Below are 19635 nucleotides of genomic sequence, written 5' to 3'. Positions count from 1 at the left end.
AACAATGCACAGTATGATTATTTTGATTGGGCAAGGAGGATTTTCACCAAATCCAGTGTCGAAGTGAAGACTTTTACAGCTCTTTAAAACATATTTATGAGGCAAGTGTAGTTGGATAGTGCTGCATGACTATTAACTGTCCCGTTCCGAAGGGGGTATCAATTTCTTTACTAGCGCTGTATCTATCTCCACAGTTTAGTTATGGGTGGTACATTGTCAAATTTGCACGCGTGTGCATCGTGTTCTCGATACGCAAGCGTTATTTGGCAAATACAGAGTGTTTTTTTTCGTTTCTAATAAGAATTATAATTAATTGCATTTTTACATTTATTTTATGAATATCTGCCTTTTTACACTGTAATTAAATTGTCATAATTTTAATATTTACTTTACCCTGACAATGAGTGGAAAACAACTGATAGATGATATGATTCAGCAACTTCTGAGCAATACGGACATTGATGTATCTTTAAGTGATGATGAAAGTGATTTAGGCTTAGAAAATAAAGATGATGATTCCGACGCAGATAACTATAAAATCGAAGAACTTGATGATTTTGACTCAAACAGCATGGAGTCGTAGATATGGAAGACAACAGTAGAAATGAAGAAGAAAATTTGTTCACTTCCAAATCAGGCTACAGATGGACATATATTCCCAAACCCAAGTTTCACTGTCCTAACTGTTCTCATACAACGTAATGTCATTTTTGTATTGTTTCTCGCTGTCTAAATTTATTTAACATTCTTTTTTTTCACCAAAATATAACGACAAATCAAAAACCCGCTGTGTAGTATGCTTCTCTCTCTCTCTCTCCTCACCCCCTCTCGCACGCATCGTTTCCGGCCGAAGCGTGACTAGTGGCCAGTGATATTTGAACTTCGGGCGGAATTGAATGTCATTTCCGCAGAGAACTTGCTCGCAGCTATGTTTTTTTTGAAAATTATTATGTGTATTGCAGAAAATTCAAATTATAATGGAAAAAATAGAATAACAATAGCATGATAAACATTTTGACATAAGTCGAATTTGTGAAAAAACTGTATTTATAGCATTTTACTTGGGGTATTGCCAGTACCCCCTTCGGAACCCGCGGATTGTTTCGTTTTTACTCCAGACCGGAAAGGTTAATGGGAGGTAGCCACACAAAGACATAGACGAACTCTCGCGTTTCATCTACTTTCAATCTCTCCAACATTTTCCATGTCAAATGTCGTCAAATGTTTTTTTTTCACAGTTAAAGAGTACTGTACATTAAAAAGGGTTTAAAGTACAAAAAGGTACACTCACCTTCCGTTCCGGCACTTGAAGTAGGTGGGTTCGCAGGTGTGCTGGCGAGGGTCCCGGCAGGACTCCGGCTCGTCTTCAGCTCCGGGGCAGTCCGGATCTCCGTCACAACGCCAGGAGAGCGGAATGCAGCGCCCGGATTGACATCTAGACGATTCAACAATATGAACTTTACAAATGCAGAATAATAATACAGTGAAACCTCTGTCTATCGTTTTTAAAGGGACCTATTAAAATAAACTATGAATGCGGGAAAACAATGAATGCGGGATTAAGAGGTCAACACGCAAGTAGATACGACCGAGTAAAGATACCGTCCTCCCAATCTGCATAACCATTCGTAGGCTAAAATTCTAAGAAGAATACAGGTTTCAGATGCAAATGTATTTATTTGAAAACAAAATACAAACCTGAATAGAATTTTAAAATAATACTAAAGCTTATTGATCAAAATTAGTTTTTTTAACTGTTTTATTTTCGTAAGTCAATAGTATATTTTTGGCTTTGCAAATAGTATTTTTTTCAGCATCGGTTATTGAATGTGCGTTGTAGAAAGTTTTCTTTCAAAGAGTGTGCATGCTTCTGGAAATGAAGATACAGGCGGCGGCTCCTTTCCATCAATATGGACCTCTCCCGCTATCGGTTACACAAGCTTTCGATAGTTTCTATCCCATACGTTGCCGTTGAATGTAAGAAAATTGAAAAGAATGTAAAAAAACAGACAAAATGTATCAAATATGCAGCTTAATTCGAACGATAAATGCGGTAAATGGTGATAGAGAAACGATCAATGCGGTTTAGTTTAGTATGAAATTAATTCGAGATAGAAGAAATAAACGACACATCCGGGAAAACGATTATTAGAGGAACGATAGATAGAGGTTTTACTGTATTTGGTATTAGTAAGGTAGAGAAAAAGCAATTCAGATATTTTTTTGTTAGATGTATTTATTATTTAATAATAATAATAATAATAAAACCCTTTTCCGCACCCCAATGGTGCATAGGGCACTGCGTCATATAAACGCAGTGTTATCTTGATTGTTTACACATGAAGGAAAGGTGATCAGCCCTCCGCTTCAGGTACCAGTCCAGGGTAATATTAAATAAAGATGACAGTGAAAAAATCACTTATATTTATTTTACCCCTCTTGGGAATCGAACCCGGGACCTCCAGAACGGTAGCCGAGCGTGCTGACCATTACACTACGGAGGCGGACATATTATTATTTACCTTGCTTATTATGTACAAGATTTATAGATCATTTAGTGGATTAATGTTTCTTACAAAAAAATAAATATGTTTTTATTTGAATCTGTGTTTGGAACAGGAGGGATAATCTAGTGTGGGCCAATCAGGAACATGTCAGCATTTGCTCTTTGCTGGGAGGAAACCACGTTGCACTCCTCAGGAGAAGGCGGACTGTTGACTGTCGTCAGCAGACCTTCTGTTCCACTAGAAGAGGGTTCGGCATTTTGTGATGTTATGGGTACATAGAATGTTAAGAACCTGAACATATTGTAAACCATGCGATCGCCATGGATCTTTCTCGAAAGACATCTAGAAGAAGACCAAAAAATTCATGGATGCTACAGAAAGATAACAGTATTTGTGGGCATGGTTTAGGTGACGTTATGATAGAAGGACCTACAACCTGAGGATGAGGAGAGCTGACTCCAACAGTCTACAAATATGATAAGTTGTGATGGAGCCAGTAAGAATACGAAGGTATTAGTTTGTGAGAGAATCCGTATATTGTATAAAATGATGATATTGTATGGCTATGTAGCGCTGGCGTGAGCAGGACAAAAGCGTTGCGAGACGAACGAAACCGAAGATTCCCGAGCGGACACGGCGCTAAAGCGAGAGAATCTTCGAAACAGCGAGAGCTGCTTGGTTCGTTGAAACAGACAGACGTGTAATTGCGACTTTCACTTCACTTCTTTAACTATATATAAATATATATACATATATATATATATATATATATATATATATATATATATATATATATATATATATATATATATATATATATATATATATATATATATATATATATATTGTAAAGTATTTGTAACAATCTAATTCCAGTGTTATCGCATTTATTTAAATAAAAGCACTAACTGTAAGTACAGCATTCTTTCATTTTTACTCTTGTCACCTAATCCACATCACAACACGCAACCAAAAAACCAGCCAGAATTAAAATAGCAACTAGCTATAAAATTGTATGAAACGACATAAGAGTGAAAACGGTACGTATACATGAATGCCGAATAGAATGTGTTAATTATTTATCGACAATGTATCAATGGTAAATATCATGGTATTTTCTGGTGTTTCTCATGTGTGTGATTATAATCCAGGATTCGGATCTCACATACTAATATAAGAGTTTCTGCTTAATAAAAAGCTTCTTTACATCTCACCAATAGATGTCTCTAGTGAAGTTCTAGTGATTCATGAACAAGGTTTCTAAATTGGTTCATATATATAGAACTTCCAAGAATTTGAGTAGTGTGGTTGTCAATAATGGGTGGAATTGGTGAATGTTACACGTGTGTAAAGTGATCACTTAAACCAGCCTATGACGGTCGTAAGCCCCGTAAATGCCCAGACTTCCATATTCTTCTTCATCTTTGATGAGATGTCAAAAAAAAAAATAATAATATGTAAATATCATGTTGGCGAGGTTGACTTATCCACTTTTATAGTGATTGGTGCATTTGACTACCATACTGGACAACCCATGATCGTTTCCCAGGGGTTCAAAATAAATAAGTGATTTTTCACTCCATTATTATTATTTATTTTTTAAGAGAAATATTTGTGTTTTTATTATTTACACAAATATCTCAATTTCATACTTCTGTGAGCCTAAGTAGCTCATTATTAGAAATAGGTATCAAATTGTGGTAGAGTGGGTTCAAACCGAGAAACTCTGACTCAATAGTCCGCGACACTAAGCACGGGACCACGACCCGATACGATTTGATCACTTCATGCTGGTTTTTACAAAAATAGAACTAAAAATATGAAACAAAATGCAAAATGCTATGCAGTGCCCTATGCATCAATGGGTACACATGAGAGTTAGAAGAAAAAGCTTGAACATGAACTTTTTTCAAGATTTTTCTTTTATCAATAACATTAACCATCTGACAATGTTGAACAACTGCGAATACCTGAAGAAGTCGGCAGCACACTGCCTATCGCTACACTGCTCCGTCTCATCAGAATTATCACCGCAATCGTTGTCCTTGTCGCACACCCACACTTTGGTTATGCAATTCCCGTTGTTACACAGGAACTGTAAAAAACACACAAAGTCATTAAAAAATCACATTTAAAAAATAAAACAGATTTTCAAGGCATATTTGACTGCTGTTCCTTTTCAATTACCCTTTGGCTGTCTCCCATCAAGAGTGTAGTACATATATTGTGTAATCTAGCAAATGTTCAGATAGTTATAATAATAAATAATTTGGATAACTTATATAGCGCCATTTTCGTATAAAAGGTAATTATAGTTTGATCTATAACTGAGCCCACCATCCACCCGCAGCAGTTATAGAGTCCTGAGGGACTCTCTGTCAGCTGCACATAGAGGAAAATCTTCAAAATATTTCTGAAGACTTCTTTATATAGTTTGATCTAGCAAATGTTCAAATGAATAGTAAAAATTACCATATAAACATCATGAAAATCAAGAGTCTAGCATGATAGATACATCAAAGCATGATTTGATCCAGCAAAGGTCAGATAGTTAGCAAAAATTACCATAGATGGAGGGCAGGTGCTCGCAGGACAGTCCTTCTCATCATCCCCATTGACGCAGTCTCTCTTCCCGTTGCATCGCATCGAAGCAGGAATGCAGCGGTCTCCGATGGTTCCGTTGCCCTTGCATTTGATTTGGGAGGAAAGGCACGTAAACTGAAAAAAAAAACACAATATTTTGAGCGTGTCCAAATCTTTGTTCACAAATTGGAGTTATTTTCATCAAAATAAACGTCCCAGTTTTTGCAGTGATAGGAATTAACACATTGGAAAAAAACCGCTAAAAAGCGTCTCTTATTACATACTGATGGTAGAGAGCAGGAGACGCTTATAACTGTTCTATTTGCTTACTTTTGGTAGAGCGCGAGAGACGGCAAAAAACAGTGTACAGATCGAAATCGCGTTTGCAGTTACTTGTGATAAGGTTACTTGTGATTAGGTTACTTGTGATTAGGTTACTTGTGATTAAGTTACTTGTGATTAGGTTACATATGATTAGATAACTTGTGATAAGGTTACTAGTGATAAGGTTACTTATGATTAGTATACGCCCCTAATTAGTATACTAATTACAGCCAGGGACGATGAAAAAACCACACGACAACAATGTGTTAATTTGACGTTTCTCATGTGTGTGATTATAATCCAGGATTTGGACCTCACATACTAATGAAAGAGTTTCTGCTCAGTAAAAAGCTTCTTTTCATCTCACCAATAGATGTCTCTAGTGAAGTTCTAGTGATTCAAGAATAAAGTTTCAAAATTGGTTCATATATATATATAGAACTTCCAAGAATTTGAGTAGTGTGGTTGTCAATAATGGGCAGAATTGGTGAATGTTACAAGTGTGTAAAGTGATCACTTAAACCAGCTTATGACGGCCTCAGCCCCGTAAATACCCAGACTTCCATATTCTTCTTCATCTTTGATGAGATGTCAAAAAATTATGTGTTAATAGCAAGCTAGTTCAGTTAGTCAGCTAGGTCCGAGTGCCGACCCTATAGTAGCTATATGCAGACTCTCCACAGCCTGACACGGAGCCCTGCCAAAGCACCACCTCATCATTCAGATATTCAGGGTTTACCTTGTCACAGTCCACCTCGTCGGAAGCGTCTCCGCAGTCATCGACGCCGTTGCAGATGTTGGAGGGCTGGACGCAGTGCTCGTTGTTGCACTGGAACTGCCCCGGCCAGCACTTGTACTTTGGGCAGGAGGCCGGCTCATCGGAACCGTCGCCGCAATCGTCCTGCAGTCGGGAAGGATACACTCACATTAATAATTTATGTATAATAATAAATAAAAAAATCTTGGATGATTTATATAGCGCTATTTTCTTAAAAAAACTACCTCAAGGGTGCTTATACAGGTATGGATTATGATATGAAAATTATAATCTGAGAAAATTAAAAAAATATATTAATGAAAAACGTTGTCAATCGGCTGAGTCTGAAGGCAGGAAAGTGGAGCCGCCGTATTATTGCGCTTTCTTCTCGGTCTTCTTGGGCTGGAGCATGGCCAAGATGTTGGAAAGGACGCCTCACTGTGTAATGGCAATGCCGGAGAACAGCTTGTTAAGGTCCCGTCATTGTGGATATTCAAATGCAGATGGCGGAGGTAATGCTGGTCTTCTTGTTGTCACTGGAGACATTGATGGGCATTTCCAACACCTTGCCAGCTAGGTACTCCATGACGGCGGCAAGGAACGCGGGCGCACAAGCCCAAACTTTCTCAACATAGTAAAAGGTATTGTTTAAAACCCTCAGGTTTTACCGTGTCACAGTAGATTTTAAGAAATAGTGGTATTTACTAAGTAAAACATTAATTAAAAATAAAAAGATCTGTTGCACAGTAAAAAGTTCAATAAGTGGCTTGATATTTATTTTTAATATATTGTATTATATTTTTAAACTTTAAAAACGTTCTCCTAAAAATCAAGTTTTTTGATTTATGACGTTCTTGAAAGGAGTGAGCGAAATATGTACTATGTTTAAAAGAAAAAGGAACTTAGATGGGTTTTTTCAATAAATGATTTAAGCAAAACAAAGCTCTATTATAATAGTTCTATTATGGTTCTATTCAGTTCCATTCTGAATGCTGACAAAGCATCGACTGAGCACCTATCACAGGGTACCTGTGTGTCGCACCGCCACCAGAAGGGGATGCACTTGAGGGAGTTAGCGCAGACAAAGTGCGCCATGGTGCAGTTGGGCGAGCAGGTGCGCCCGTCGGGCTGGAGCACAAAGTTCTGCGGGCACGCGCACCGCGCCCCGCCGCCGCGCGTCAGCAGGCACAGCCCCGTGCAGTTGAGAGACGCGCACTTGAGACTGCGATCTGCGCAAGGGTTAACCGGACAATCAGCTCTACATTCAACTAAATTCGCAACATTTTGAGTGTGCTCAAATACTGGTTCACGTACTCAAAACCTTTCCTGTACTCATAATCGAGGCGGGGTACACATATTTCTAACAGTATTAAAATTAAGAACTGCGTTTTTAATTTTAAGATTGTTAGAAATGTTTAGAAAATGAATTCAAATTAATTAAAAACATCGTAACTTTATTAAATAAATAATAAAAATATATGTCTTTATAAAATAATAAAAAATAGTCAAATTATTTTTTGACATCTCAACATAGATGAAGAAAAATATAAAAGTATGGGCATTTACTTACAATCGTCAAAGGCTGGTTTAAGTGATCACTTCACACAAGTGCAATATTCACCAAATCTACCCATGATTGATCACTTAAACCAGCCTAAATGAAATTATAAAAATAAAAAAAGGAAAATTTTCATCAGTATTAATTTTTGAGATAAGGAAAAACATGGAGTGAGTAGCTCTTATAATACAAAATTTATCAAATTAAAATTCGTATATAGCGGATTTCAATTCCTCTGTTTGAGCTGGCTAGGTGAGGTTAGATTAGGTTCGGTTAGGTTAGGTAAATTAATTTTTAAGATAACAAAAAACATGGAGTGAGTAGCTCTTATAATACGAAAGTTATTGAATTAAAATTCATATATGTATAGGGAATTTCTATTCCCTTGTTTGAGCTGGCTAGGTGAGGTTAGATTAGGTCCGGTTAGGCTAGGTAAATTAATTTTTAAGATAAGAAAAAACATGATGTGAGTAGCTCTTATAATACAAAATTTATCAAATTAAAATTCGTATATAGGGGATTTCAATTCCCCTGTTTGAGCTGGCTAGGTGAGGTTAGATTAGGTCCGGTTAGGTTAGGTAAATTAATTTTTAAGATAACAAAAAACATGAAGTGAGTAGCTCTTATAATACAAAATTTATCAAATTAAAATTCGTATATAGGGGATTTCAATTCCCCTGTTTGAGCTGGCTAGGTGAGGTTAGATTAGGTCCGGCTAGGTTAGGTAAATTAATTTTTAAGATAACAAAAAACATGAAGTGAGTAGCTCTTATAATACAAAATTTATCAAATTAAAATTCGTATATAGGGGATTTCCATTCTTTTGTTTGAGCTGGCTAGGAGTGGTTAGGTTAGGTCCGGCTAGGTTAGGTAAATTAATTTTTAAGATAACAAAAAACATGAAGTGAGTAGCTCTTATAATACAAAATTTATCAAATTAAAATTCGTATATAGGGGATTTCCATTCTTTTGTTTGAGCTGGCTAGGAGTGGTTAGGTTAGGTCCGGCTAGGTTAGGTAAATTAATTTTTAAGATAACAAAAAACATGAAGTGAGTAGCTCTTATAATACAAAATTTATCAAATTAAAATTCGTATATAGGGGATTTCCATTCTTTTGTTTGAGCTGGCTAGGAGTGGTTAGGTTAGGTCCGGCTAGGTTAGGTAAATTAATTTTTAAGATAACAAAAAACATGAAGTGAGTAGCTCTTATAATACAAAATTTATCAAATTAAAATTCGTATATAGGGGATTTCCATTCTTTTGTTTGAGCTGGCTAGGAGTGGTTAGGTTAGGTCCGGCTAGGTTAGGTAAATTAATTTTTAAGATAACAAAAAACATGAAGTGAGTAGCTCTTATAATACAAAATTTATCAAATTAAAATTTGTATATAGGGGATTTCCATTCCCACTGTTCGAGCCGGCCAGGCTAATTCAAAAATGATCCCTAACCCTTTCCACTCTGACCATTTTTTCTCATAACTGTTCAGCTAATGTCATCAAAAAAATGCGACGTTTTTCTACCATTCAAATTTTTTTTCCCTAATTTTGGGACAATCTGTCTGGCAATTCGTATGACCATGTTAATAAAGAATAACTAACTGTATTTATCTGAAATATTTTTTGGTAGAATATACTTGGGTGATAAAGAAATCAGTGATTAAAGTTATACCTGCGCCGGGCCAGACATTGTGGCCCACGGAGCTGCCTACTAGAATCATACGGGCCATAATGTCTGGCCTACAGAGTGGTAAGAGTTAAACAATTCCCATGGCATCTAGCCGCGTAATCTCATCACTGGTGACATGGCACTTGACTCACCGGGAACGGGGCGCTGGCGGTACGGGTGATAGATCCTGATGTCCATGGGCTTGTGGACCAGCTTGGCCATGGTGTGGCAGTGGGCCGACTGGTTGCCGGGAGCCGGAGTCGGAGCGGAGAGGCTGGTGTTGGAGAGGCGCGGCTGGCGCCACTGCGAGTGCCTCTCACACCTGTAACAAAACAACATTATTGCGAGATATTATTTTTTTGATATCTCATAAAAGATGAAGGAGAATATGGAAGTCTGGGCATTTATGGGGCTGACGACCGTCATGAGCTGGTTTAAGTGACCACTTTACACACGTGTAAACGTTCACCGATTCTACCCATTATTGACAACCACACTACCCAAATTCTTCTATATATTTGAACCAATTTAACAACTTTGTTTTTGAATCACTAGAACTTCACTAGAGACATCTAATGGTGAGATGTAAAGAAGCTTTTTACTAAGCAGAAACTCTTATATTAGTATGTGAGGTCCGAATCCTAGTCGAATCGTAAATGCCCAGAGTTCCATGTTCTTTTCTTGAATGTTTTCCGCAGATACATTTAAATAACTTAGTTTTAACCACTTTTTTATTAATACAATTTAACCTACCGGTTTCGACAAGAAAATTAGGATTTTCACGGAGTGTGGTGAGAGTATTTAATGTTTTTTAAATAAAAATAAACCCTGATGATGACAAGGTTCTTGTCAAAACCGGTAGGTTAAATTGTATTAATAAAAAAGTGGTTAAAACTAAGTTATTCAATTTTATAAAGTTCCATATTCTTCTTCATCTTTGATGAGATGTTAAAAAAAAAAATATATGAAGCATAGGACAAAAAAAATGTCGGTGTGTTACCTTTCAATAGTTTTAGTTTCCCAGTCGCTCCAGTAGACGTGTCCCTCCCAGACTGCGATGGCGAAGATGTGGTGCAGGTTTAGAAGAGAATTCTTGGCTGTTGAAGAGAGAAAACTTTGCGATCAACCATCTCATCTTCGAGAAGTTAAAACGTATATCAAATTCTCAAAAAGTTCATTAATTGATTCGGCAGTCACTTTGTGGTAAAATCTATCCATTTTTAATTAATGTTTTACTTAGTAAATACCACTATTTCTTAAAATCTACTGTGACACGTGTTTCGATGCATTCCGCATCATTTTCAAACACCGTATGTGAAGCTAATTCTAAATTTTAGAGTTGGGTCCTTGGGACGTTGAAGGTTGAAGAGGAGCTAGTAGCTGTTTCTTATTTTTATTTATTAATTTAATTTTTAATTTTTATTTTTATTTCTTATCAGAGGGAACATAGACAAAAGGGGGGAGGCTTTAGTCATTAACCACAATAACGTAGAAATCCTAAAAATAATCAATACGAAAAGCCATAAACTGCAGCATTTTGAAACAATAGAAATTCATAAGAATATAAATAACAGTAAACCCATAATTAACAATATGACAATGACTAAAGCCTCCCCCCTTTTGTCTATGTTCCCTCTGATAAGAAATAAAAATAAAAAATAAAAATTAAATTAATAAATAAAAATAAGAAACAGCTACTACCCCCTCTTCAACCTTCAACGTCCCAAGGACCCAACTCTAAAATTTAGAATTAGCTTCACATACAGTGTTTGAAAATTATGCGGAAAGCATCGAAACACGTGTCACAGTAGATTTTAAGAAATAATGGTATTTACTAAGTAAAACATTAATTAAAAATCTTAAAAAGTTTTTGGACAGCCCTGATCTCCTAAATCAAATAAATCTGACACTTTGGTCAGTGTTTGATAATGTCTTAATAAGACGAAACGCGTGACGTATTAACATATACATAAATAAATGTAGAATTCAATCCAATAAACCTTGTTTAATTTTGGATATACTACCCAACAATTCAATATGGAATTCTACCAACTGTCTTCAGTTACAATAAATATATTAAAGTTTTGTTTAATTTGAAGTTGGGAGATGGGGTACCTCTCCTGAAGAGGTATCGGATGTTCTTGCCGTCCAGGTCGGCCACGGCGATGTAGTCCTCCTTGGCGTCGGCGAAGTACAGCTCCCGGGACTCGTGCGAGATGCACAGCGCGTTGGGCCACACCAGCGAGGAGTTGATGATGACCTGCGGCTCCGCGCCGTCCATGCCCGCGCGCCCTATGTGCGCGTGCTCGCCCCAGTCCGACCAGTACATCATCCTGCGGAAGGAGAGGAATCAGTCTTAACACACTAAGGACGGGAAAAGTATTTCTACCCGTTCAGTCGTTGATGACCTAACCTAACCTAACCTAACTTAACCTTTCCCTTCCGGTGATATGTATTGTATTTACTACAACTCGACTTTAAAAATGAGAATATCAATATAAAATATTATAGATACGGGCTCACAATTTTTGTATTCCTCCGTAATATAACTATGTATTACATGAATGTATTATAGTATAAAGTTATTCATTTGCTGCGACGGAAATAAATTTGTAAAAAAATCAGAGATAAAACCACATATAGATACACAGACATTCCCCTCCCAGTGATATATATTTACTACAACTCGACTTTTAAAATGAGAATAATAATAATAATAATAAAACCCTTATCCGCACCCCAATGGTGCATAGGGCACTGCTTCATATGAACACAGTGTTATCTTGATCGTTTACACACGAAGGAAAGGTGATCAGCCCTCCGCTTCAGGTACCAGTCCAGGGTAATATTGAATAAATATTACAGTGAAAAAATCACTTATATTTATTTGACCCCCCTGGGAATCGAACCCGGGACCTCCAGAACGGTAGCCGAGCGTGCTGACCATTACACTACAGAGGCGGACATATCAATATCAATCAATGAGAATATCAATTTAAAATATGATATTATAGATACGGACCCACAATTTTTGTGTTCCTCCGTAATATAACTATGTATTACATGAATGTATTATAATATAAAGTTGTTGATTTGCAGCGACGGAAATAAATAATTTGTAAATAAAATCACAAATACACGCCACGCGCGTACACACTTTTCTGTGTGTACGCGCGTGGCGTGCTTTGTGTACCTATACGCGCATGTCGTAACGTGTTGACTGCGTTAGTAGTGCGCAGATCGTCTTATGTAGCCATTGTGTCACTACGCCAGCTATTGCGGCACTTGCGATGTAGTTTTTCCCATTTTTAATATACTTACCGGGGCTTTACTTACTTTACTTATAACCCTTATCCGCACCCAATGGCCCAATAGGGCACTGCATTGAATTGACGCAGTGTTTTCTTGATCATTACTTACATGAAGGCAAGTTGATCACTCTTGCGCTTCAGGAACTATTACAGAAATATTACAGTGTAAAATCACTAATATTTATTTTCCGGGGCTAACATTACAAAATTATTACATGGACAATAAAAGCAGCATTTAGAAATATTCACATTTTTTTATTTACAAAATATTCATCATCTATGTTGAGACATGTACATCTATGTTGAGATATCGATAGAAATGTTGATAAAAATTCCTCACCCGTGTTTGGGATCCAAGGCTATGGCTCTGGGTTCCTGCAGCCCCTTGTTGAGCAGGATCTTGCGGTGCCGTCCGTCCAGCCGGGACGCCTCGATGGTGTCGTGGCCCTTGTCACACCAGTACAGGTTGCGGCCCACCCAGTCGATGGCCAAGCCGTCGGGGTTCTGGAGAGTCGCCGAGTGGAGAATCTGGAAACGAGGTTTGAGATTACAGCCAATGGTGTATTTTCCGTGTCTGTCTGCAGTGATGGTCGGGGTTTTGGAGGCGTCTGTGTACCCACTGTGGATACTCACAGCTGAAGTGATCTGGACGTCATGCAACTGTACTCTAAGACAGTGTTACGTAAGGTGTGTGCCGCGGCACACTGTTGTACCGCGGTATTAGTTGGTGTTCCGCGCAAAAAAATCTAGTTTTGTGACGATAACACTAACTTACGAATTTCGATTGCCTGTGCTCAGTTAAGCAAGCTCACAATTTTAATAATAAATCAATATTAAATAAGCTTTATAATTAAAATGTAACTTTGTTTTCAAATCACTATAAATATTTTATTATGACTTTATTATAATGTCTACCGGTTTCGAAGCTAAAGGCTTCTTTATCAAGACTGATTAATACTAAAAAAAATGGAAAATCACAAAGTTAGTGCTTCAAATATAAATTATAAATAAGCTTTAGTTTCTTTGGTGTACATCTAAATTTTTTTGATTTGGCGGGTGTCCCTTGAACAGAAAAAGTTTGCGGAACACTGCACTAAGATACTTTTGTATTTTATATGTCAAAGCCCAATTGGGGCGTTAATATTTAAAATAAAAACATTAATATTTAAAATAAAATAATTTTTTATGAAAACTTGTTTTTTCCATGGGATTATTATGTGGAGAATTTGTGGGGAATCGGGACTTTGTTCTTTCCCAATTTGGGGAAATTGACCAAGATTTTTGGGTTGGCAACGCTGCGAGTACCTGGTAGGTGGCGTTGGCCCCCGAGCTGGTGGTGTTCATGTCGCACATGCGGCGGATGGTGGAGCCCTGCCGGTTGACGTCGGACCAGTAGATGCACTGCCCCGCCCAGTCGAAGTCCAGCGCCACCGCGTTGGTCAGGTTGTGCGCCAGCAGCGCCGACTCCCCGGAGGCCAGGTTCATCGTGCGCACGTAATACCGGTTCGAGAAGATCAGCGCGGGCGGCGTTCCTGGACAATAGCACACCAAACTAATGAACGAGGCACTACGAATAACCCAAGGAAGAAAGCACCTACTTGCGACTATCTCAAAGAATTGGTCACGTGTTTCAACAGGTAGGTTTCCTGCACCTGATAATAGTAATTAAACAATTTGTCTGCCTCCGTGGTGAAATGCTAAGCGTGTTTAGCTACCGTACTGGAGGTCCCGGGTTCGATTCCCAGGTGGGTGAAAATATATGTCGGGTTGTGGTACCGTGGTTAGTGACGCGGACTTTTGAGTGAAAATAAATGTCGGGTTGTGGTACCATGGTTAGTGTCGCGGACTCTTGAGTAAAAATAAATGTCGGCTTGTGGTCCCGCGGTTAGTGTCGCGGACTCTTGAGTCAGAGTTTCTAGGTTTAAACCCACTCTACCACAATTTGATACCTATTTCTAATAATGAGCCATCTAGGCTCACAGAAACAGTATGAAATTGAAGTATTTTTGTAAATAATAAAAACACAAATATTTTTGTTTTTAAAAAATAAATACATATTACACTCTAATATTTATTTAATATTACCCTGGACCGGTCCATAAAGCGCAGGAGTGGATCACCTTGCCTTCATGTAAGTAACAATCAAGATATCACTGTGTCAATACGATGCAGAGCCCTATGCACCATTGGGTGCGGATAAGGGTTAGAGGAGAAACAAACTAATTTTAAAGGTCTAATCTTGATATGAAATCAGTTAAATGCAAGGGTCTCAATTACCATCCACACGCAGGTACAAGTTTCTTATGGTTGATTGTGGCTTCAGCAGTTGAGAGATTTGTGATGTACATATTAATGTAGCTTGATCTATTTGAACATAGGTGAGATTCATTCCGAAAAAAGATATATTTTTTAGAGGCTATATATACAAGGCGTTTGAAAACTTACTGCTGTTTGCTCGGCAGGTGATTCTGTCATGGCTGAGGATGAATCCATCTTGACAGGAACACACAAAGCTCCCCTGGGTATTTCTGGAATAGACATATATTAAATATATTTAATACTATTTAAAAAAAGTCAAAAATTTAATTTAAAAAAAACAGTGCAAAAGAGAGAGAGAAAAGAAACGTTAATTTAACAACAATTTGAGTGTGCCCAAATACTTGTTCACAAATCTGGATTGTCTCCAATTACAGGAGTTATTTTTCATATTATTTTTTGACATCTCATGAAAGATGAAGAAGAATATGGAAGTCTGGGCATTTACGGGGCTGACTCAAAATGTTGTAAATAAATTAACTGGTAAAATAAACTAAAATAATAAGAATGAAAATGATATTTTCTGGCGTTTCTCGTGTATGTGATTATAATCCAGGATTCGGACCTCACATACTAATATAAGAGTTTCTGCTCTATAAAAAGCTTCTTTTCATCTCACCAATGGATGTCTCTAGTAAAGTTCTAGTGTTTCAAGAACAAAGTTTTTAAATTTATTCATATATATAGAACTTCTAAGAATTTAAATAGTGTGGTTGTCAATAGTGGGTAAAATTGGTGAATGTTACACGTGTGTAAAGTGATCACTTAAACTAGCCTATGACGGTCGTCAGCCCCGTAAATGCCCAGACTTCCAATAACACCTTCAAAAAATAAAATTAATTTAAAAACGCATAACAGTAATTTTGAATTTGCTACATCCCTCGCATTTACTTACTACTCAGTACTATGCGCAGTGAATTGATTACGCATTTTTATCGATTGTTGCGCGGTATGATCGATAATCCTGAAATTATCCGGAGCATTGGTCTGTATGTTCCCGATAGTTACCTAAGACAGCGTCGGCATAGATTGTTTCACATTCCTATACACAGGACCAACCTGCCGATGGTTATGCCTGTAGGAAGAGCTACCGCTATGTTGAACAATATCTCATTGGATATTGATCTGTTCCATGTGTCCGAAGGAGTTTTCCGAAGCGGGATTCTTCTACACCTTTAAGTCTTCTTGCTTACTTTTACTTTTAATATATACGCCTTGAATATTGTTTGTTATGTATGTATTATTTTGTTATTGAATAAATTGAATTGAATTGAAAAATTGAATTGAATCATTTTTATACCTTTGATTTTTAAAATAATATTGAATTTTGATTTTTTTGTGATATCCTGAATTGATTTTCATGCAACGAAACCTATCCACCATACTTTTATTTCAGTATAATTTTGTACATGTAGAGTTCTGGTTAACATTTTGAATTGCGTTACCTGCAGACCTGACCGCAGGGATTCTCCAGGCACTCATCGATGTCTATGCAGAGGTGCTTGTCCTTGTCGGAGACTCGGTACCCTCGGTTGCAGGAGCAGGTGTAGCCGATCTTCTGGTCCGTGCAGCGGTGGGCGCAAACTTCCGGAACCAGACACTCGTTTATATCTGCAAATAAACAAGTGTTACTACAAATATCTTCTTCTTTAGCCTTCTGTACTACACTGCTGGATAAAGGCCTCTTGCGTATCCTTCCGTTTTTTCGGTCTGTTGCTACTTGCAGTCAGTTTTTACCCCCCACAGCGGCTATGTCGTCGGACCATCTTTTTTAAGGTCTTCCGACACTTCTTTTATTCTCCCAATGTCTCTAATACTTGAGTCTTGCCATACGATTCATGATATCCTCTATTTCGATTATGTTCCTGATTTCTTCATTTCTTACTTTATCCCTCAGGCTTAAACCAAACATGAATCTGTCCATGGATGAATGTATGCTTATTACTATGCACTCCCGATTTTCTGGGATGGATAGTGAAAAAAATCCCATGTAATCGATTTCCTGGTCAATCCGAAAACATGAAAAAAATGTAAACAAGGAGAAATTTAAAACTGCGCTTTATACGTTTATGTATATCTCTACATGCTTAGTAAGACGCACGTGTTGACAGCGTGGGGGGTAGAAACAGGCTGCAAATAGCAACCGTTCCAAGAAATTGGAAGGACACGGAAGAGGACTATATCCAGCAGCGGAGGACAGAAGGCTAGAGAAGAACAAGATTGTAATAAACAAATAAAAATTAACTTACTGCATTTGGTCTCATCGCTGAAGTCGCCGCAGTCGTCCTGCCCGTCGCACAGCTGGGTGACGTTCACGCACACGCCGTTGGTGCACATGTGCTCTCCGCGGCCGCACGGAGTCAACTCCTTGCTGTGTTTCTCTGCAAAATGCCAGCCGAATCGCCCAAGTCATTTTACAGTTTGAATTCGGCCATAAAAACGTCAGGTGGGATAACTCTCTTCTCACAATAGAACGAGAATCAAACCTCGATATAACAGACCTCTATTTAATGAATTTCGGATGAAACGGACGAAAATCCGGTCAAACGTGAACGAATTAAAAACGTCCAGTTAATATTACACATGCTAAAATTTAAGCATTATCACATGTAAAAAAAATTTACCATATCATGGTCATGATCGTACGTGATCACAAATTATGTCAAAGCAGGATTACTGTAAGCAAGCGCGTTGATATCAAACAGCAACGTCACTTCATGACGAGTGTCCAAAGACAATCAATTGAATTTGGTTTGTGTTTTGTATTTATATCTAAATACAGTATTTGTATTTTCAAAAGATTTTTTATTTTCAAAAAGTTTTTTACTAAATTTAAACCTATTTTTATAAAATGGACTTTTGGTTTTAATGGACTCCCCCTCCCCCCAATTAGTTCATCATATTGAGGTTTTATAGTCAATTATTGAACTTGTCAAAGTCAATTTGGATGAGAAATATTAAAGCGTCATCTTACCGCATATTTCGGGGATTTCGTCGGTGCCGTCGCCACAGTCGTCGTAGCCGTCGCAGGCCCAGTGCGCGAACACGCACAGCCCGTTGCCGCAGGCGATGCGCCCCGGCAGGCACGCCTCCCCAGCACCCCCGGAGCCGACGCACCACGCCGGCTCGTCCGAGCGGTCCGCGCAGTCGTAGTCCCCGTCGCAATACACGTACTGCGACAACATATTATATTAACGCCGCATCCTTTTGAGGAGCAGTTTGGGCCAGTCTATTTTCTTGCATTCCATTGACAGGGCATTCCCGAAACGTCTTCACTGTTTTCCCCATCTGACTATATCCTACATACTTATTTAATTTACTAAGCTCATGTGCAAAGGCAAAAAGCCGCAAGTTAAAAACAGTAGTTTTCAGATAAACGAGTTTGTAGTGAACTTAAAATTATGCTTTTTGCCAACACATGTATCAAATTAATACCATTTTACGGCTATTTGGATAATGAATATCTCGGTAAAGGAAAGAGATAGAGAAAAATCTATGATTGTATATGATGGAGGCTAGTTATAAGAAAATAAAAATAAAATAAAATAAAATAGTTATAAGAATGATTTGACCCGTGTTATGCCAAACAGCCGCAACTTGAGTTACGTCTAATTGCCTTTACACATTAGTTAGGTCTCCTTCTGTGGTCTGAATCCTGTAAATTGGTCTGCAGCAACAAATGACTTCATCGCCATTCCGGTCTATTTTGCAAAACCCTCTTTAGCTCTCAATGCGTTGAACAATCCATGCTCGTACAAGTCGCAAAGATATTCATGGCGTGGGCGTCCTCTGGCATTTGTTCCCTCGATTGTTGTCATCTGCAAGAAACCCTGAGATCCATTTGGCGCATCTCTCGGAGATTGGTCTCGCGTCGCGAGTAGGTGCCTCCTTTCTTCGATTATTCGTAGTACCTCGTTCAAGATGTGGTCTCTCCAGGGTATCCCTAGCATTCTTTTATAGGTCTTAGATTATATCAATAATAATAAATATGGAATTGTAGAAGGTGAAGATGAAATAAGGAAAGAATGTGAGGCTGAGATAAACATTATCGATAAAATTAAGAAAGTTGTGTTGAGATGGTTTGGACATGTGGAAAGTATGAGTGAAGAAAGAACGGTTAAAAAACTTTGAGGCCAAAGTAGTTGGAAAAAGAAGCAGAGGACAACCGAGGAAAACTTGGCACAATCAGGTATGTCAAATACTTGAAAGCGGCCGGGTCAGGAGTCATAATAATCGTCGGGTATGTATGAAGAGATGCATGAATGTAGAAGAGGGAAAGAATGTTTGCAAATACAGAGTGGTGTGGCGTTTGATTCTCTCTGCCTACCCCTGCGGTGAAGCGGCGTGATGGTTAGTTAGTTTAGTTAGTTAAATGATGAATGATGATTTGGAGTGTAGCTACCTTGGGCACGCAGGCCCCGTTGGTGCACTGCAGGCTGTCCGGGGGGCACGGGGAGGGCAGGCAGGAGGCAAGAGCACCCTCGTCCTCGCCCCCCGCGCAGTCCTCCTGCTGGTCGCACACCCACGCCATCGGGATGCAGCGCCACGTGTTGCCGCAGCGGAACTCCTCCTTGGAGCAGTTTCTCTCCACTGCAAACAGACAATTCAATTCA

The 19635-nt window shown here is 38.3% G+C and overlaps 1 protein-coding gene across 1 annotated transcript in view; it reads right to left on the bottom strand.

Moving 5' to 3' along the window:
• LRP1 (LDL receptor protein 1) overlaps nucleotides 1–19635 on the bottom strand; it is a 181129-nt gene that overhangs the window by 44109 nt on the left and 117385 nt on the right. Inside the window, exons 56-70 of the mRNA XM_088263885.1 lie at nucleotides 19425–19612; nucleotides 17997–18195; nucleotides 17272–17403; nucleotides 16468–16633; nucleotides 15152–15234; nucleotides 14012–14238; nucleotides 13047–13234; nucleotides 11511–11728; nucleotides 10396–10492; nucleotides 9548–9717; nucleotides 7201–7400; nucleotides 6154–6315; nucleotides 5073–5225; nucleotides 4478–4602; nucleotides 1292–1435 (exon numbers count right to left, since the gene is read on the bottom strand). Coding sequence (XP_088120011.1) covers nucleotides 1292–1435; nucleotides 4478–4602; nucleotides 5073–5225; nucleotides 6154–6315; nucleotides 7201–7400; nucleotides 9548–9717; nucleotides 10396–10492; nucleotides 11511–11728; nucleotides 13047–13234; nucleotides 14012–14238; nucleotides 15152–15234; nucleotides 16468–16633; nucleotides 17272–17403; nucleotides 17997–18195; nucleotides 19425–19612 — 2452 coding nt within the window. The remainder of the gene's footprint in view (nucleotides 1–1291; nucleotides 1436–4477; nucleotides 4603–5072; nucleotides 5226–6153; nucleotides 6316–7200; nucleotides 7401–9547; nucleotides 9718–10395; nucleotides 10493–11510; nucleotides 11729–13046; nucleotides 13235–14011; nucleotides 14239–15151; nucleotides 15235–16467; nucleotides 16634–17271; nucleotides 17404–17996; nucleotides 18196–19424; nucleotides 19613–19635) is intronic.

Source organism: Brachycentrus maculatus, unplaced genomic scaffold (genome assembly GCF_059751285.1).
Source record: "Brachycentrus maculatus isolate JH-2025_06_01 unplaced genomic scaffold, ASM5975128v1 h1tg000206l, whole genome shotgun sequence".
Lineage (NCBI taxonomy): Eukaryota > Metazoa > Arthropoda > Insecta > Trichoptera > Brachycentridae > Brachycentrus > Brachycentrus maculatus.
Note: the sequence above shows the minus strand (reverse complement) of the source record. Positions and strands in the feature narration are given on the sequence as shown.